The sequence below is a fragment of the Salvelinus alpinus genome, chromosome 11 (assembly GCF_045679555.1).
Source record: "Salvelinus alpinus chromosome 11, SLU_Salpinus.1, whole genome shotgun sequence".
Classification (NCBI taxonomy): domain Eukaryota; kingdom Metazoa; phylum Chordata; class Actinopteri; order Salmoniformes; family Salmonidae; genus Salvelinus; species Salvelinus alpinus.
In genome coordinates, this window is record NC_092096.1 from 14,250,159 (window position 1) to 14,270,828 (window position 20,670).

A 20,670-nucleotide genomic window follows, 5' to 3' on the forward strand; every position below is an offset into this window, starting at 1 on the left:
CATACCAAACCCTTACATCCCCCTCTCACCTGTCCCCATACCAAACCCTTACATCCCCCTCTCACCTGTCCCCATACCAAACCCTTACATCCCCCTCTCACCTGTCCCCATACCAACCCCTCACATCCCCCTCTCACCTAGTCTCTCCCCATACCAACCCCTCACATCCCCCTCACACCATACCAACCCCTCACATCCCCCTCTCACCATACCAAACCGTCACATCCCCCTCTCACCTAGTCTCTCCCCATACCAAACCGTCACATCCCCCTCTCACCATACCAACCCCTCACATCCCCCTCTCACCATACCAAACCGTCACATCCCCCTCTCACCTAGTCTCTCCCCATACCAAACCGTCACATCCCCCTCTCACCTAGTCTCTCCCCATACCAACCCCTCACCTCCCCCTCTCACCTAGTCTCTCCCCATACCAACCCCTCACCTCCCCCTCTCACCTAGTCTCTCCCCATACCAAACCCTTACATCCCCCTCTCACCTGTCCCCATACCAAACCCTTACATCCCCCTCTCACCTGTCCCCATACCAAACCCTTACATCCCCCTCTCACCTGTCCCCATACCAACCCCTCACATCCCCCTCTCACCTAGTCTCTCCCCATACCAACCCCTCACATCCCCCTCACACCATACCAACCCCTCACATCCCCCTCTCACCATACCAAACCGTCACATCCCCCTCTCACCTAGTCTGTCCCCATACCAACCCCTCACCTCCCCCTCTCACCTAGTCTCTCCCCATACCAACCCCTCACCTCCCCCTCTCACCTAGTCTCTCCCCATACCAACCCCTCACATCCCCCTCACACCATACCAACCCCTCACCTCCCCCTCTCACCTAGTCTCTCCCCATACCAACCCCTCACATCCCCCTCACACCATACCAACCCCTCACATCCCCCTCTCACCATACCAAACCGTCACATCCCCCTCTCACCATACCAAACCCTCACATCCCCCTCTCACCTAGTCTCTCCCCATACCAACCCCTCACCTCCCCCTCTCACCTAGTCTCTCCCCATACCAACCCCTCACATCCCCCTCTCACCTGTCCCCATACCAAACCCTTACATCCCCCTCTCACCTGTCCCCATACCAACACCTCACCTGTCCCCATACCAACCCCTTACATGCAGGACTTGGACAGAACATCACGAAGGGCCTGTCCAGCTGCCATGCATGCTCAGCACTCTGGAGGCTGTCCCACATCCCAGCATGCACCCTGGGTTGTCAAATACCCGAGAGGAAGGCAGAAAGGCAGGGCTGTGAGACTGCTCAGACAGAAATGAACTCTCCTCTTGGGAAATCCTGCACTTTTCTGCTGTGCTGGCTGCTGTTCTGCTGCTCTGACAGAATGACTCATTTCCTTCCTTTTAGGACTCATGCACATATAGAAGATCTGCTGTCAGCACAGACTGCATTACCGACACGCTTTACCATATCTACAGTATGCATATTTTAAGATGTATATATATATATATACATATTTGACACTCACTTATCTAGAGGGGAATACATTGATGGTGAAGAGGAAAATAGAGGGTTAGTGGTTGAGGAAGGAGAGAAGGAGAGTAAAGGGGAAGGAGAGAAAGAAGGACAGTAAATGAAAGGCTTGGTGGGTGAGGAAGAGGATAGATGGATGGAGGAGAAAGGAAGGAGAGAAAGAAGGAAAGTAAATGACAGGCTTGGTGGGTGAGGAAGAGGATAGATGTATGGAGGAGAAAGGAAGGAGTGAAAGCTGTATGATGGAAGAGGAGATCAAGGACAGTAAATGAAAGGCTTGGTGGGTGAGGAAGAGGATAGATGGATGGAGGAGAAAGGAAGGAGTGAAAGCTGTATGATGGAAGAGGAGATAAAGGACAGTAAATGAAAGGCTTGGTGGGTGAGGAAGAGGATAGATGGATGGAGGAGAAAGGAAGGAGTGAAAGCTGTATGATGGAAGAGGAGATAAAGGATAGTAAATGAAAGGCTTGGTGGTTGAGCCTTAATTTGTCCTTAATTAGCCACATCTTTCAGTGGCTGGCTGAGACCTGTCCTCTTCTCCTGCTGCTGTGTCCCTAGAGCAGGGTTCCCCAACTGGTCCACCTGGGCCCACGGGTGGTTCTCCTGCTGCTGTGTCCCTAGAGCAGGGTTCCCCAACTGGGCCCGCGGGTGGTTCTCCTGCTGCTGTGTCCCTAGAGCAGGGTTCCCCAACTGGGCCCGCGGGTGGTTCTCCTGCTGCTGTGTCCCTAGAGTAGGGTTCCCCAACTGGGCATGAGGGTGGTTCTCCTGCTGCTGTGTCCCTAAAGCAGGGTTCCCCAACTGGTCCACCTGGGCCCACAGGTGGTTCTCCTGCTGCTGTGTCCCTAGAGCAGGGTTCCCCAACTGGCCCAACTGGGCCCGCGGGTGGTTCTCCTGCTGCTGTGTCCCTAGAGTAGGGTTCCCCAACTGGGCATGCGGGTGGTTCTCCTGCTGCTGTGTCCCTAGAGTAGGGTTCCCCAACTGGGCCTGCGGGTGGTTCTCCTGCTGCTATGTCCCTAGAGTAGGGTTCCCCAACTGGGCATGAGGGTGGTTCTCCTGCTGCTGTGTCCCTAGAGCAGGGTTCCCCAACTGGCCCAACTGGGCCCGCGGGTGGTTCTCCTGCTGCTGTGTCCCTAAAGCAGGGTTCCCCAACTGGTCCACCTGGGCCCGCGGGTGGTTCTCCTGCTGCTGTGTCCCTAGAGTAGGGTTCCCCAACTTAGCATGCGGGTGGTTCTCCTGCTGCTATGTCCCTAGAGCAGGGTTCCCCAACTGGTCCAATTGGGCCCACGGGTGATTTTATTTGGCCCCTTAAGTTTAGTGAGCAAAAAAAAACTAATGTAATTGTTGGACATAAAAGAGTAAAAACACCATGGGGTTTCATCACATCCTCTCACAGTTTAAGAGATGGAGACAGATTGAGTCTCACACCATCTGGCATATGTTTATTGTTTTTAATATTTTATATTGACTACTTTTATGAAAGGGTTTTTAGTCTTTTTATGGGGCTCACCTTGGCTCTGGTATGAAAGGCTACAACTCAAACCATGACATACAAGGTTCTGGGGAAAGTTTATCGTCTTTGCTCTCTGTAAAATCCAACAATTCCAAACCATTTAGTGTCAGCTCGGCCCTGGCTGCATTTCCAGGTGATTTATCTTTTGGTAAGGAATGGGTTTTGCTATACGAACCCAAGAGATCGTCTCCTTGGCTATTATTTTTGTGGTAATGGTAGAATTCTTTGTAGCTTCCATACTGTTACAGGAGTTCATTTCCTCAGGTGAGGATGTTTCCTCGGCGCCCAGCTGTGTTGATTATGAGAGTATATCATATATTGACTGGTGAGTAGAGTTTCTAAATTCTGTCAACTTTCCCAACATTTCCAGGTTTTCTAGATATCCAGGTAGGAAGATTCCAGAAATAAAACAGGCGATCCAGAATCCTTCAACCAGGATTTCTGGAAAAACCTGACAGAGTTTTGCTGCTTTACTGCACTGAGGAAATAAATGTGTGATTTCTCTGCCCACTAAATCATATGTTGACCACAAGGTGGCGCCACATACCACAACTAATAATACTTAATTTACACATCTAGTCACAAGGTTTCCCTTTAGTGGATGGTTGTATGCAGTGGATCAATACATTCTCATAAAGGACCGCTATGTGTGAGCAATTATCAAATCATTACTACTGGCATGGGTGGGTGAGCCGTCTGTACTGAGGTTGTATGTGGAAAAGATGTAGAGAGTCAAAAGAAGAAATCAAAGAATATTTCTGATAATTCAATTGAGACCATAAACACACACAGCGCCACACGCAGACACTCACAGAGTCAGACACGCCACAGACACACAGCACCACACGCAGACAGACTCACACAGCGCCACACGCAGACAGACTCACACAAAACCAGACGCCACACTCACACAGCGCCACACGCAGACAGACTCACACAAAACCAGACGCAGACAGACTCACACAGCGCCACACGCAGACAGACTCACACAGCACCAGACACCACAGACACACAGCGCCACACGCAGACTTACACAGCACCAGACACAACACAGACTCACACAGCACCAGACGCAGACAGACTCAGAGCCAGACACACAACAGAAATCAACCCCCCACTCCGCATCATACAGGAGAAAGCCTTTCTACTTTATTAAAGAGAAGCAGCTTTTTTCCACAACGTGATCAGAAAATACAATACTGTTTTTTCATATTATTTTTTATTTATTGTGTTTTTCTTTTCCTATGAAATGCTGCTGTTGAAAACAGTGAAGGGCTTCAGTCCTCATCTTCCTCCAATCGCATCCCTCCAAAACGACCATCACATGGGTACGGGTGTTCTTATTGGCTCACTGAGAATGTATCTGGCCCTTGTTTGTAGTGGTTGATGTTCTTCGTTGTTTAATTGAAAGTGTTCAGGGCGTGAGGCATGGTCCCCTGTCCTGACCAGTTATTGTCGTCCTCTATCCACCGGCTCCAGTACGGTTTTAATCCAGGTTATGTATTGTTATTGTTGACAGGCACGGTCCCCAAAACAGTCCCGTTTTATCCACGTCGTACGGTACGTCCACTATTGCACCGCTCCGTGCTCACCTCCTAAAAACGAGGTACAGCCGGGCGACAGTCTGTTTTTATTTATTTTTAATCTTCTCCAAAATAGATGTCATATATATAATATATACACATCGAACATACATATCTTTAGTCATCTGTGATGCCTGTAAGCCCCCCCCTCCCAAAAAATGGAAAAACATTATGTACTTTTATTACAAAATTGTAACAAAGACTTGGACAGTTCTTTCTCCTATTCATCCCTGGAAGGAGGATGAGTCTCAGTGAATATGGACAGCTGGAGGTTGTCTGTCACTGATTGGTGGTTCATTCTTGTAGGCAGAAAAGGGGCGGAGAAATGGTGGGTGGAAAGGGAGCGAATGAGGGAATAAACAGAAGTTTTAAAAAACGTATGTGTTTGAGCGTTAACGATATGTCCAAGCTGAACTATTATGGGTCTCGTCTTCACATATGAACAAATAAACAAACATCTTTTGTGTTCTTTTATTACGAAATAGATCTACAATACGAACATTGCATTTTCTCCTGGCCTCTTGTCTGTCTGTCAGTCTGTCGGTGGGTTTTCCCCTCTGCTGAAGTAACATTGTGTTGAGGTTTTATCTGCATGTCACTGTGTTCTTTGAACACTTCTGTTGGATAACGACAGATCAACCTGATTCTGTCACTGGCAGAGAGGGTGTGTGTGTATTATGATGTCATGGTGCTTCGTGACCAATGGGGAGGTCTGAAGAATGAGGTGTAAACAAAAAGTTGTGACTGTTTTCAAAATGACAACCAACCAAAACAAAAAGGGAAAAGGTCAGGAAAAATATGAAAAAGAAGAAAAAAAATGATTAAAAAGAGAAACCAGCGTTTCATTGGGCGACACACCATTCATTTCGGGGAAGAAGGACCTGCTCGGAGCCAAAATGGTCACCGGGTTTCCCTTCATTTGGCCTAAAGTCAATTTGCCAGATGGTCGATCGTCGAGGAATAAAAAGCAGGATGCCTGAGCCAGCCACACCAGCATTCACTGTCTGTAGGTCCGTCTGTCTGCTGTGAGTAACCAGGGCCAGGGACCAGAACTCAAACCAGGTCTAGGATCCCATGGTGGACTGAGAACGAGGGGAAGGAAGTCTCTCAGAAGGCTTGCTGAGCTGGGTTGTAGTTGAAGGTGGATGGCACGTGGGGTCTCTCCTCTAGCTTCTCGTATTCCAGATGAAACTCCTAGAAAGGGAGAAACAAGGATTTTAGGGACAGCAGTGGATAACGGCAGTGTTTCAGCTGAAGCGGGGATCACGGCAGTGTTTCAGCTGAAGCAGCGGATAACGGCAGTGTTCAGCTGAAGCAGCGGATAACGGCAGTGTTCAGCTGAAGCAGCGGATAACGGCAGTGTTCAGCTGCAGCAGCGGATAACGGCAGTGTTCAGCTGAAGCAGCGGATAACGGCAGTGTTCAGCTGAAGCAGCGGATAACGGCAGTGTTTCTGCTGAAGCAGCGGATAACGGCAGTGTTCTGCTGAAGCAGCGGATAACGGCAGTGTTCAGCTGAAGCAGCGGATAACGGCAGTGTTCAGCTGAAGCAGCGGATAACGGCAGTGTTCAGCTGAAGCAGCGGATAACGGCAGTGTTCAGCTGAAGCAGCAGACTAAATACAGAACAGCTTCTCTTGTGGAGAAAATTGTACATATGATCCAACAATACCAGAAGCTTTCTACAGGGGGAATCAGCAGGTTTACAAATCCTCTGGGAGTGAATGATCCCAGATGTCAAGGGTCCATGTTGGAACACACATGTGCACAATTGCAGGGCAAAGCACATCTATTCAAATACCAAACCACATACACTTTTGAAATTGGAAAAGCCGTAGTGAGCTGGCCTTGAACCCCCAAACAACAGTATTTCTGATTACTAGTTGTAACTACAACACATTCAGGAAGTATTCAGACCCCTTCCCTTTTTTCACATCATGTTACAGCCTTATTCTAAAATGGATTAAATTGTTTTCCCCCCAAAGAATCTACACACAATACCCCATAATGACATCACAATACCCCATAATGACATCACAATACCCCATAATGACATCACAATACCCCATAATGACAAAGTGAACAGCTTTTTTTTTTTTTTTTTTTTTTTTTTTTTTTTTTTAAATAGCTTATTTACATTAGTATTCAGACTCTTTGTTATGAGACTGGAAATTGAGCTCCAGTGCATCCTGTTTCCATTGATCATCCTTGAGATGTTTCTACAACTTGGACATGATTTGGAAAAGCACACACCGGTCTATATAAAGGTCCCACAGTTGACAGTGCATGTCAGAGCAAAAACCAAGCCATGAGGTTGAAGGAATTGTCTGTAGAGCTCCAAGACAGGATTGTGTCGAGGCACAGATCTGGGGAAGGGTACCAGAAAATGTCTGCAGCATTGAAGGTCCAAGAATACAGTGGGCTCCATCATTCTTAAATGGAAGAAGTTTGTAACCACCTAGACTCTACCTAGAGCTGTCTGCCAGGACAAACTGAGCAAACAGGGGAGAAGGGCCTTGGTCAGGGAGTTGACCAAGAACCTGAGAGGAAATGGGAGAAACTCCTCAAATACAGGTGTGCCAAACTTACCCATGAAAACTCAAGGCTGTAATCGCTGCCAAAGGTGCTTCAACAAAGTACTGAGCAAAGGGTCTGAATACTTATATAAATGTTATATTTCTGTATTTTTTTTAAATTATACATATGCAAAAATAAAAAAATAAACAGTTTTTGCTTTTCATTATGGGGTTGAGTGTGTAGAAAAAAAACAATTTAATCAATTTTATAATAAGAATGTAACAAACAAAATGTGGAAGAAGTCAAGAGGTCTGAATAGTTTCTGAATGCAGTGTAACTACGGTAACAAGCCTCTGTCCTTCACCTTGGCTACTTTCCTCCAGTTAAGACAATCAAAGAAGTAGTAGGTGCCTCTCTCATAGGCGTTGGTCTTCAGAGTGGGCTCCATGCCCGGCGCCCGCGTGATCCACACACGCTCCTCCTTGTGGTACCGCCAGTCCCGGTTGAAGCTGAGGTTACAAGTCACAGGTCACACAGGTTAAGGGTCAAAAGTTAGGGCACAGCATTGTATACGGTAGTAACATTTGCTTATAAGACTTGAAAGACAAACTACATTAAGTAGAAGTGGAGGTGGAAGGGGACCCTGACTACATAGAGGTGGCGGAAGGGGACCCTGACTACATAGAGGTGGCAGAAGGGGACCCTGACTACATAGAGGTGGCAGAAGGGGACTGACTACATAGAGGTGGCAGAAGGGGACTGACTACATAGAGGTGGCAGAAGGGGACCCGACTACATAGAGGTGGCAGAAGGGGACCCGACTACATAGAGGTGTCAGAAGGGGACCCTGACTACATAGAGGTGTCAGAAGGGGACCTGACTACATAGAGGTGGCAGAAGGGGACCTGACTACATAGAGGTGGCAGAAGGGGACCCTGACTACATAGAGGTGGCAGAAGGGGACCCTGACTACATAGAGGTGGCAGAAGGGGATCCTGACTACATAGAGGTGGCAGAAGGGGACCCTGACTACATAGAGGTGGCAGAAGGGGACTGACTACATAGAGGTGGCAGAAGAGGACCCTGACTACATAGAGGTGGCAGAAGGGGACCCTGACTACATAGAGGTGGCAGAAGGGGACCTGACTACATAGAGGTGGCAGAAGGGGACCTGACTACATAGAGGTGGCAGAAGGGGACCCTGACTACATAGAGGTGGCAGAAGGGGACCCTGACTACATAGAGGTGGCAGAAGGGGACCCTGACTACATAGAGGTGGCAGAAGGGGACCCTGACTACATAGAGGTGGCAGAAGGGGACCCTGACTACATAGAGGTGGCAGAAGGGGACCCTGACTACATAGAGGTGGCAGAAGGGGACCCTGACTACATAGAGGTGGCAGAAGGGGACCCTGACTACATAGAGGTGGCAGAAGGGGACCCTGACTACATAGAGGTGGCAGAAGGGGACCTGACTACATAGAGGTGGCAGAAGGGGACCCTGACTACATAGAGGTGGCAGAAGGGGACCCTGACTACATAGAGGTGGCAGAAGGGGACCCTGACTACATAGAGGTGGCAGAAGGGGACCCTGACTACATAGAGGTGGCAGAAGGGGACCCTGACTACATAGAGGTGGCAGAAGGGGACCCTGACTACATAGAGGTGGCAGAAGGGGACCCTGACTACATAGAGGTGGCAGAAGGGGACCCTGACTACATAGAGGTGGCAGAAGGGGACCCTGACTACATAGAGGTGGCAGAAGGGGACCCTGACTACATAGAGGTGGCAGAAGGGGACCCTGACTACATAGAGGTGGCAGAAGGGGACCCTGACTACATAGAGGTGGCAGAAGGGGACCCTGACTACATAGAGGTGGCAGAAGGGGACCCTGACTACATAGAGGTGGCAGAAGGGGACCCTGACTACATAGAGGTGGCAGAAGGGACCTGACTACATAGAGGTGGCAGAAGGGGACCTGACTACATAGAGGTGGCAGAAGGGGACCCTGACTACATAGAGGTGGCAGAAGGGGACCCTGACTACATAGAGGTGGCAGAAGGGGACCCTGACTACATAGAGGTGGCAGAAGGGGACCCTGACTACATAGAGGTGGCAGAAGGGGACCCTGACTACATAGAGGTGGCAGAAGGGGACCCTGACTACATAGAGGTGGCAGAAGGGGACCCTGACTACATAGAGGTGGCAGAAGGGGACCCTGACTACATAGAGGTGGCAGAAGGGGACCCTGACTACATAGAGGTGGCAGAAGGGGACCCTGACTACATAGAGGTGGCAGAAGGGGACCCTGACTACATAGAGGTGGCAGAAGGGGACCCTGACTACATAGAGGTGGCAGAAGGGGACCCTGACTACATAGAGGTGGCAGAAGGGGACCCTGACTACATAGAGGTGGCAGAAGGGGACCCTGACTACATAGAGGTGGCAGAAGGGACCTGACTACATAGAGGTGGCAGAAGGGGACCTGACTACATAGAGGTGGCAGAAGGGGACCCTGACTACATAGAGGTGGCAGAAGGGGACCCTGACTACATAGAGGTGGCAGAAGGGGACCCTGACTACATAGAGGTGGCAGAAGGGGACCCTGACTACATAGAGGTGGCAGAAGGGGACCTGACTACATAGAGGTGGCAGAAGGGACCTGACTACATAGAGGTGGCAGAAGGGGACCTGACTACATAGAGGTGGCAGAAGGGGACCCTGACTACATAGAGGTGGCAGAAGGGGACCTGACTACATAGAGGTGGCAGAAGGGACCTGACTACATAGAGGTGGCAGAAGGGGACCCTGACTACATAGAGGTATTCTGCTTCATGTTCCATGTCAGTACCACTAAAACCCAGAGGAGGGCGCTTGTTCACAAGAAAAGGTGAGTAAAAGAAACACCTCACCAAGCCTGTAACCATAGCAGACACTAGCTAGCCTAGCCGAGGAGCATCCTTCACACAGTGTGTCTGTATACGTACAGCTCTACTGCAGCCAGCAGCTGGAGGAGGTCTCCTCCGTTCATGTAGTAAAGATAAAACAGCAGGTCCTCTCCATACCGAGACAGTTTTATTGCAGCAAGCTGGAAGGAGGAGAGAGAAAGAGGAAAAAGGGGGAGGGAGAGAAAGAGGGGGGAGGGAGAGAAAGAGGAAAAAGGGGGATGGAGAGAAAGAGGAAAAAGGGGGAGGGAGAGAAAGAGGAAAAAGGGGGATGGAGAGAAAGAGGAAAAAGGGGGAGGGAGAGAAAGAGGAAAAAGGGGGAGGGAGAGAAAGAGGGGGGAGGGAGAGAAAGAGGAAAAAGGGTGAGGGAGAGAAAGAGGGGGGAGGGAGAGAAAGAGGAAAAGGGGGGAGGGAGAGAGAGAGGAGAAAGGGGGAGGGACAACAGGTTATTGATCTATTCAGCTTCCAGCTCCCTGGCACCATCAACAGAAGCTAACTGTGCTGTTCTCATCACAACCATGCTGGATAAAAAGAGGATTCAACTCTCACAGTGGACAGAGCAGTTACAACAACCCATGTTTGGTGTTGCTAGTGCACTCAAACAGAGGGGCCAATAATACGAGGGCCAAAACAACAACGTTACATTGAGCTGGTACTTTAACCATCCTTAACGACCAACTTAGATGAAGGTCTGATAACGTGATGTGTTTTGAGTGGACTGGTGTATCAGTGACTTGGTGCTGGAGCAGAATGGACCGTGTTCAGGAGACTGTCTGCTTGGAGGGAAACCTAGTCATTTAACCCAACCCCTCTGAATCAGAGAGGTGCGGGGGGGGGGGCTGCCATAAGGGTGAATGGTGGTGTGTTGTGGCCATGTTGGCCAACAGAAACCCAACCCTGAGTGTGTTTATTCTGTGTCTGAGGTACATACCTTGTCCCTTATGTGAATGTTGGTTAAATACTCCGAGGGAACATGGAAGTCTGGAAGCAGAGAGAGAAGTGGTTAGTGAGAACCAGACGGGGAAACTGGCAGAATCTATCCCACCTCCAGAGCACTCTGGCTGGGTAGGATACGTACCGATGTCCTGGGGTCGACACGGCGCTGACGCCCAGGGAGATGCAAACTTGGGGTACAGGTTTCTGAAGGACAAGAAAGTGGTCATGTTGATACTATCAGATTATTTTGTTGCCATGTTAACAGGTTACAATGGCGTCTCATTCTTTTCCTTTTTAGATAAAAAAAAAAAAGACAGAATTGGACATAATAGCAGCCTGCTGTCCAGCGAGTGTTTTTCAGGAGACGATAGCAGAGACCCGCTGCCTGCTGGTGCTGTCAGGATGAGACAGAACACGTAGCAGGAGGACTGATTAGTAAAGGCTTCTGACTGGAGGAGGGAGATGCCAAGAGAGGTGTACAGATGTGTGAAAGAGTTCTGCCACTCCTCGCCCCGTTCCCGTAACAGCCCGTTCTACTCCCCCCTAACAGCCCGTTCTACTCCCCCGTAACAGCCCGTTCTACTCCCCCCTACCAGCCCGTTCTACTCCCCCGTAACAGCCCGTTCTACTCCCCCGTAACAGCCCGTTCTACTCCCCCCTACCAGCCCGTTCTACTCCCCCGTACCAGCCCGTTCTACTCCCCCGTACTAGCCCGTTCTACTCCCCCGTAACAGCCCGTTCTACTCCCCCCCAACAGCCCGTTCTACTCCCCCCCAACAGCCCGTTCTACTCCCCCGTAACAGCCCGTTCTACTCCCCCGTAACAGCCCGTTCTACTCCCCCGTAACAGCCCGTTCTACTCCCCCGTAACAGCCCGTTCTACTCCCCCGTAACAGCCCGTTCTACTCCCCCGTAACAGCCCGTTCTACTCCCCCGTAACAGCCCGTTCTACTCCCCCGTAACAGCCCGTTCTACTCCCCCGTAACAGCCCGTTCTACTCCCCCGTAACAGCCCGTTCTACTCCCCCGTAACAGCCCGTTCTACTCCCCCGTAACAGCCCGTTCTACTCCCCCTAACAGCCCGTTCTACTCCCCCGTAACAGCCCGTTCTACTCCCCCTAACAGCCCGTTCTACTCCCCCGTTCTACTCCCCCTAACAGCCCGTTCTACTCCCCGTAACAGCCCGTTCTACTCCCCCCTACCAGCCCGTTCTACTCCCCCGTAACAGCCCGTTCTACTCCCCCTAACAGCCCGTTCTACTCCCCCTAACAGCCCGTTCTACTCCCCCTAACAGCCCGTTCTACTCCCCCTAACAGCCCGTTCTACTCCCCCTAACAGCCCGTTCTACTCCCCCGTTCTACTCCCCCTAACAGCCCGTTCTACTCCCCGTAACAGCCCGTTCTACTCCCCCTAACAGCCCGTTCTACTCCCCCGTAACAGCCCGTTCTACTCCCCCGTAACAGCCCGTTCTACTCCCCCGTAACAGCCCGTTCTACTCCCCCTAACAGCCCGTTCTACTCCCCCTAACAGCCCGTTCTACTCCCCCTAACAGCCCGTTCTACTCCCCCTAACAGCCCGTTCTACTCCCCCGTAACAGCCCGTTCTACTCCCCCGTAACAGCCCGTTCTACTCCCCCGTTCTACTCCCCCTAACAGCCCGTTCTACTCCCCCTAACAGCCCGTTCTACTCCCCCGTTCTACTCCCCCGTAACAGCCCGTTCTACTCCCCCGTTCTACTCCCCCTAACAGCCCGTTCTACTCCCCCTAACAGCCCGTTCTACTCCCCCGTTCTACTCCCCCTAACAGCCCGTTCTACTCCCCCTAACAGCCCGTTCTACTCCCCCGTAACAGCCCGTTCTACTCCCCCTAACAGCCCGTTCTACTCCCCCCTAACAGCCCGTTCTACTCCCCCCTAACAGCCCGTTCTACTCCCCCCTAACAGCCCGTTCTACTCCCCCCTAACAGCCCGTTCTACTCCCCCCTAACAGCCCGTTCTACTCCCCCCTAACAGCCCGTTCTACTCCCCCCTAACAGCCCGTTCTACTCCCCCCTAACAGCCCGTTCTACTCCCCCCTAACAGCCCGTTCTACTCCCCCGTAACAGCCCGTTCTACTCCCCCCTAACAGCCCGTTCTACTCCCCCCTAACAGCCCGTTCTACTCCCCCCTAACAGCCCGTTCTACTCCCCCCTAACAGCCCGTTCTACTCCCCCCTAACAGCCCGTTCTACTCCCCCCTAACAGCCCGTTCTACTCCCCCCTAACAGCCCGTTCTACTCCCCCCTAACAGCCCGTTCTACTCCCCCCTAACAGCCCGTTCTACTCCCCCCTAACAGCCCGTTCTACTCCCCCCTAACAGCCCGTTCTACTCCCCCCTAACAGCCCGTTCTACTCCCCCCTAACAGCCCGTTCTACTCCCCCCTAACAGCCCGTTCTACTCCCCCCTAACAGCCCGTTCTACTCCCCCCTAACAGCCCGTTCTACTCCCCCCTAACAGCCCGTTCTACTCCCCCCTAACAGCCCGTTCTACTCCCCCCTAACAGCCCGTTCTACTCCCCCCTAACAGCCCGTTCTACTCCCCCCTAACAGCCCGTTCTACTCCCCCTAACAGCCCGTTCTACTCCCCCCTACCAGCCCGTTCTACTCCCCCCTAACAGCCCGTTCTACTCCCCCCTAACAGCCCGTTCTACTCCCCCTAACAGCCCGTTCTACTCCCCCTAACAGCCCGTTCTACTCCCCCTAACAGCCCGTTCTACTCCCCCGTAACAGCCCGTTCTACTCCCCCGTAACAGCCCGTTCTACTCCCCGTAACAGCCCGTTCTACTCCCCGTAACAGCCCGTTCTACTCCCCCCTAACAGCCCGTTCTACTCCCCGTTCCCCTAACAGCCCGTTCTACTCCCCCTAACAGCCCGTTCTACTCCCCCTAACAGCCCGTTCTACTCCCCCGTAACAGCCCGTTCTACTCCCCCGTAACAGCCCGTTCTACTCCCCCTAACAGCCCGTTCTACTCCCCCGTAACACTCCCCCGTAACAGCCCGTTCTACTCCCCCTAACAGCCCGTTCTACTCCCCCCTAACAGCCCGTTCTACTCCCCCCTAACAGCCCGTTCTACTCCCCCCTAACAGCCCGTTCTACTCCCCCCTAACAGCCCGTTCTACTCCCCCTAACAGCCCGTTCTACTCCCCCCTACCAGCCCGTTCTACTCCCCCCTAACAGCCCGTTCTACTCCCCCCTAACAGCCCGTTCTACTCCCCCTAACAGCCCGTTCTACTCCCCCTAACAGCCCGTTCTACTCCCCCTAACAGCCCGTTCTACTCCCCCGTAACAGCCCGTTCTACTCCCCCGTAACAGCCCGTTCTACTCCCCGTAACAGCCCGTTCTACTCCCCGTAACAGCCCGTTCTACTCCCCCCTAACAGCCCGTTCTACTCCCCGTTCCCCTAACAGCCCGTTCTACTCCCCCTAACAGCCCGTTCTACTCCCCCTAACAGCCCGTTCTACTCCCCCGTAACAGCCCGTTCTACTCCCCCGTAACAGCCCGTTCTACTCCCCCTAACAGCCCGTTCTACTCCCCCGTAACACTCCCCCGTAACAGCCCGTTCTACTCCCCCTAACAGCCCGTTCTACTCCCCCGTAACAGCCCGTTCTACTCCCCCGTAACAGCCCGTTCTACTCCCCCGTAACAGCCCGTTCTACTCCCCCCTAACAGCCCGTTCTACTCCCCCCTAACAGCCCGTTCTACTCCCCCCTAACAGCCCGTTCTACTCCCCCCTAACAGCCCGTTCTACTCCCCCCTAACAGCCCGTTCTACTCCCCCCTAACAGCCCGTTCTACTCCCCCCTAACAGCCCGTTCTACTCCCCCCTAACAGCCCGTTCTACTCCCCCCTAACAGCCCGTTCTACTCCCCCCTAACAGCCCGTTCTACTCCCCCCTAACAGCCCGTTCTACTCCCCCCTAACAGCCCGTTCTACTCCCCCCTAACAGCCCGTTCTACTCCCCCCTAACAGCCCGTTCTACTCCCCCCTAACAGCCCGTTCTACTCCCCCCTAACAGCCCGTTCTACTCCCCCCTAACAGCCCGTTCTACTCCCCCCTAACAGCCCGTTCTACTCCCCCCTAACAGCCCGTTCTACTCCCCCCTAACAGCCCGTTCTACTCCCCCTAACAGCCCGTTCTACTCCCCCTAACAGCCCGTTCTACTCCCCCTAACAGCCCGTTCTACTCCCCCTAACAGCCCGTTCTACTCCCCCCTAACAGCCCGTTCTACTCCCCCCTAACAGCCCGTTCTACTCCCCCCTAACAGCCCGTTCTACTCCCCCTAACAGCCCGTTCTACTCCCCCTAACAGCCCGTTCTACTTCCCCCTAACAGCCCGTTCTACTTCCCCCTAACAGCCCGTTCTACTTCCCCCTAACAGCCCGTTCTACTTCCCCCTAACAGCCCGTTCTACTCCCCCTAACAGCCCGTTCTACTCCCCCTAACAGCCCGTTCTACTCCCCCTAACAGCCCGTTCTACTCCCCCTAACAGCCCGTTCTACTCCCCCTAACAGCCCGTTCTACTCCCCCTAACAGCCCGTTCTACTCCCCCCTAACAGCCCGTTCTACTCCCCCCTAACAGCCCGTTCTACTCCCCCCTAACAGCCCGTTCTACTCCCCCCTAACAGCCCGTTCTACTCCCCCCTAACAGCCCGTTCTACTCCCCCTAACAGCCCGTTCTACTCCCCCTAACAGCCCGTTCTACTCCCCCTAACAGCCCGTTCTACTCCCCCTAACAGCCCGTTCTACTCCCCCTAACAGCCCGTTCTACTCCCCCTAACAGCCCGTTCTACTCCCCCTAACAGCCCGTTCTACTCCCCCTAACAGCCCGTTCTACTCCCCCTAACAGCCCGTTCTACTCCCCCTAACAGCCCGTTCTACTCCCCCTAACAGCCCGTTCTACTCCCCCTAACAGCCCGTTCTACTCCCCGTTCCCGTAACAGCCCGTTCTACTCCCCCTAACAGCCCGTTCTACTCCCCGTAACAGCCCGTTCTACTCCCCCGTTCTACTCCCCCTAACAGCCCGTTCTACTCCCCGTAACAGCCCTTTCTACTCCCCCCTAACAGCCCGTTCTACTCCCCCTAACAGCCCGTTCTACTCCCCCTAACAGCCCGTTCTACTCCCCCTAACAGCCCGTTCTACTCCCCCTAACAGCCCGTTCTACTCCCCCTAACAGCCCGTTCTACTCCCCCTAACAGCCCGTTCTACTCCCCCTAACAGCCCGTTCTACTCCCCCTAACAGCCCGTTCTACTCCCCCTAACAGCCCGTTCTACTCCCCCTAACAGCCCGTTCTACTCCCCCTAACAGCCCGTTCTACTCCCCCTAACAGCCCGTTCTACTCCCCCTAACAGCCCGTTCTACTCCCCCTAACAGCCCGTTCTACTCCCCCTAACAGCCCGTTCTACTCCCCCTAACAGCCCGTTCTACTCCCCGTAACAGCCCGTTCTACTCCCCCGTTCTACTCCCCCTAACAGCCCGTTCTACTCCCCGTTCCCGTAACAGCCCGTTCTACTCCCCGTTCCCGTAACAGCCCGTTCTACTCCCCGTTCCCGTAACAGCCCGTTCTACTCCCCCTAACAGCCCGTTCTACTCCCCCCTAACAGCCCGTTCTACTCCCCCCTAACAGCCCGTTCTACTCCCCCCTAACAGCCCGTTCTACTCCCCCCTAACAGCCCGTTCTACTCCCCCTAACAGCCCGTTCTACTCCCCCTAACAGCCCGTTCTACTCCCCCTAACAGCCCGTTCTACTCCCCCTAACAGCCCGTTCTACTCCCCCTAACAGCCCGTTCTACTCCCCCCTAACAGCCCGTTCTAATCCCCCCTAACAGCCCGTTCTACTCCCCCTAACAGCCCGTTCTACTCCCCCTAACAGCCCGTTCTACTCCCCCTAACAGCCCGTTCTACTCCCCCCTAACAGCCCGTTCTACTCCCCCCTAACAGCCCGTTCTAGTCCCCCTAACAGCCCGTTCTAGTCCCCCTAACAGCCCGTTCTAGTCCCCCTAACAGCCCGTTCTAGTCCCCCTAACAGCCCGTTCTAGTCCCCCGTAACAGCCCGTTCTACTCCCCCGTAACAGCCCGTTCTAGTCCCCCGTAACAGCCCGTTCTACTCCCCGTAACAGGCCGTTCTACTCCCCGTAACAGGCCGTTCTACTCCCCCGTAACAGGCCGTTCTACTCCCCCGTAACAGCCCGTTCTACTCCCCCGTAACAGCCCGTTCTACTCCCCCGTAACAGCCCGTTCTACTCCCCCCTACCAGCCCGTTCTACTCCCCCGTAACAGCCCGTTCTACTCCCCCGTAACAGCCCGTTCTACTCCCCCGTAACAGCCCGTTCTACTCCCCCGTAACAGCCCGTTCTACTCCCCCGTAACAGCCCGTTCTACTCCCCCGTAACAGCCCGTTCTACTCCCCCGTAACAGCCCGTTCTACTCCCCCGTAACAGCCCGTTCTACTCCCCCGTAACAGCCCGTTCTACTCCCCCGTAACAGCCCGTTCTACTCCCCCGTAACAGCCCGTTCTACTCCCCCGTAACAGCCCGTTCTACTCCCCCGTAACAGCCCGTTCTACTCCCCCGTAACAGCCCGTTCTACTCCCCCGTAACAGCCCGTTCTACTCCCCCGTAACAGCCCGTTCTACTCCCCCGTAACAGCCCGTTCTACTCCCCCGTAACAGCCCGTTCTACTCCCCCCCAACAGCCCGTTCTACTCCCCCCCAACAGCCCGTTCTACTCCCCCCCAACAGCCCGTTCTACTCCCCGTAACAGCCCGTTCTACTCCCCCGTAACAGCCCGTTCTACTCCCCCGTAACAGCCCGTTCTACTCCCCCGTAACAGCCCGTTCTACTCCCCCGTAACAGCCCGTTCTACTCCCCCGTAACAGCCCGTTCTACTCCCCCGTAACAGCCCGTTCTACTCCCCCGTAACAGCCCGTTCTACTCCCCCGTAACAGCCCGTTCTACTCCCCCGTAACAGCCCGTTCTACTCCCCCGTAACAGCCCGTTCTACTCCCCCGTAACAGCCCGTTCTACTCCCCCGTAACAGCCCGTTCTACTCCCCCGTAACAGCCCGTTCTACTCCCCCTACCAGCCCGTTCTACTCCCCCCTACCAGCCCGTTCTACTCCCCCCTACCAGCCCGTTCTACTCCCCCCTACCAGCCCGTTCTACTCCCCCCTACCAGCCCGTTCTACTCCCCCTACCAGCCCGTTCTACTCCCCCTAACAGCCCGTTCTACTCCCCCTAACAGCCCGTTCTACTCCCCCTAACAGCCCGTTCTACTCCCCCTAACAGCCCGTTCTACTCCCCCTAACAGCCCGTTCTACTCCCCCCTAACAGCCCGTTCTACTCCCCCCTAACAGCCCGTTCTACTCCCCCCTAACAGCCCGTTCTACTCCCCCTAACAGCCCGTTCTACTCCCCCTAACAGCCCGTTCTACTCCCCCTAACAGCCCGTTCTACTCCCCCCTACCAGCCCGTTCTACTCCCCCCTACCAGCCCGTTCTACTCCCCGTAACAGCCCGTTCTACTCCCCCTAACAGCCCGTTCTACTTCCCCCTAACAGCCCGTTCTACTTCCCCCTAACAGCCCGTTCTACTCCCCCTAACAGCCCGTTCTACTCCCCCTAACAGCCCGTTCTACTCCCCCTAACAGCCCGTTCTACCCCCCCCTAACAGCCCGTTCTACCCCCCCCTAACAGCCCGTTCTACCCCCCCCTAACAGCCCGTTCTACTCCCCCCTAACAGCCCGTTCTACTCCCCCGTAACAGCCCGTTCTACTCCCCCGTAACAGCCCGTTCTACTCCCCCGTAACAGCCCGTTCTACTCCCCCGTAACAGCCCGTTCTACTCCCCCGTAACAGCCCGTTCTACTCCCCCGTTCTACTCCCCCCTAACAGCCCGTTCTACTCCCCCCTAACAGCCCGTTCTACTCCCCCCTAACAGCCCGTTCTACTCCCCCCTAACAGCCCGTTCTACTCCCCCTAACAGCCCGTTCTACTCCCCCTAACAGCCCGTTCTACTCCCCCTAACAGCCCGTTCTACTCCCCCCTACCAGCCCGTTCTACTCCCCCCTACCAGCCCGTTCTACTCCCCGTAACAGCCCGTTCTACTCCCCCTAACAGCCCGTTCTACTTCCCCCTAACAGCCCGTTCTACTTCCCCCTAACAGCCCGTTCTACTCCCCCTAACAGCCCGTTCTACTCCCCCTAACAGCCCGTTCTACTCCCCCTAACAGCCCGTTCTACCCCCCCCTAACAGCCCGTTCTACCCCCCCCTAACAGCCCGTTCTACCCCCCCCTAACAGCCCGTTCTACTCCCCCCTAACAGCCCGTTCTACTCCCCCGTAACAGCCCGTTCTACTCCCCCGTAACAGCCCGTTCTACTCCCCCGTAACAGCCCGTTCTACTCCCCCGTAACAGCCCGTTCTACTCCCCCGTAACAGCCCGTTCTACTCCCCCGTTCTACTCCCCCTAACAGCCCGTTCTACTCCCCCTAACAGCCCGTTCTACTCCCCCGTTCTACTCCCCCTAACAGCCCGTTCTACTCCCCCTAACAGCCCGTTCTACTCCCCCTAACAGCCCGTTCTACTCCCCCTAACAGCCCGTTCTACTCCCCCTAACAGCCCGTTCTACTCCCCCGTTCTACTCCCCCTAACAGCCCGTTCTACTCCCCCTAACAGCCCGTTCTACTCCCCCTAACAGCCCGTTCTACTCCCCCTAACAGCCCGTTCTACTCCCCCTAACAGCCCGTTCTACTCCCCCTAACAGCCCGTTCTACTCCCCCGTAACAGCCCGTTCTACTCCCCCGTAACAGCCCGTTCTACTCCCCCGTAACAGCCCGTTCTACTCCCCCGTAACAGCCCGTTCTACTCCCCCGTAACAGCCCGTAACGCCCGTTCTACTCCCCCGTAACAGCCCGTTCTACTCCCCCGTAACAGCCCGTTCTACTCCCCCCTAACAGCCCGTTCTACTCCCCCGCTAACAGCCCGTTCTACTCCCCCCTAACAGCCCGTTCTACTCCCCCGCTAACAGCCCGTTCTACTCCCCCCTAACAGCCCGTTCTACTCCCCCCTAACAGCCCGTTCTACTCCCCCCTAACAGCCCGTTCTACTCCCCCGCTAACAGCCCGTTCTACTCCCCCCTAACAGCCCGTTCTACTCCCCCCGTAACAGCCCGTTCTACTCCCCCGTAACAGCCCGTTCTACTCCCCCCTAACAGCCCGTTCTACTCCCCCCTAACAGCCCGTTCTACTCCCCCCTAACAGCCCGTTCTACTCCCCCCTAACAGCCCGTTCTACTCCCCCCTAACAGCCCGTTCTACTCCCCCCTAACAGCCCGTTCTACTCCCCCCTAACAGCCCGTTCTACTCCCCGTAACAGCCCGTTCTACTCCCCCTAACAGCCCGTTCTACTCCCCCTAACAGCCCGTTCTACTCCCCCTAACAGCCCGTTCTACTACCCCTAACAGCCCGTTCTACTACCCCTAACAGCCCGTTCTACTCCCCCGTAACAGCCCGTTCTACTCCCCCGTTCTACTCCCCCGTAACAGCCCGTTCTACTCCCCCGTAACAGCCCGTTCTACTCCCCCGTAACAGCCCATTCTACTCCCCCGTAACAGCCCGTTCTACTCCCCCTAACAGCCCG

The 20,670-nt window shown here is 54.3% G+C and overlaps 1 protein-coding gene across 3 annotated transcripts in view; it reads right to left on the minus strand.

The window, feature by feature from the left end:
• Positions 1 to 4,160: 4,160 nt before the first annotated feature.
• The window catches only part of LOC139533610 (CCR4-NOT transcription complex subunit 2-like), a 91,292-nt gene continuing 74,782 nt past the window's right edge, over positions 4,161 to 20,670 (minus strand). For 2 of the 3 annotated variants that reach the window (XM_071331765.1, XM_071331764.1), the window contains 5 exons: positions 11,153 to 11,214; positions 11,006 to 11,055; positions 10,117 to 10,217; positions 7,495 to 7,639; positions 4,161 to 5,810 (listed from right to left, as the gene is read on the minus strand). In XM_071331765.1, coding sequence (XP_071187866.1) covers positions 5,724 to 5,810; positions 7,495 to 7,639; positions 10,117 to 10,217; positions 11,006 to 11,055; positions 11,153 to 11,214 — 445 coding nt within the window. In that variant the 3' untranslated portion in view covers positions 4,161 to 5,723. The remainder of the gene's footprint in view (positions 5,811 to 7,494; positions 7,640 to 10,116; positions 10,218 to 11,005; positions 11,056 to 11,152; positions 11,215 to 20,670) is intronic. The other variant, XR_011666826.1, reaches the window with a different exon arrangement.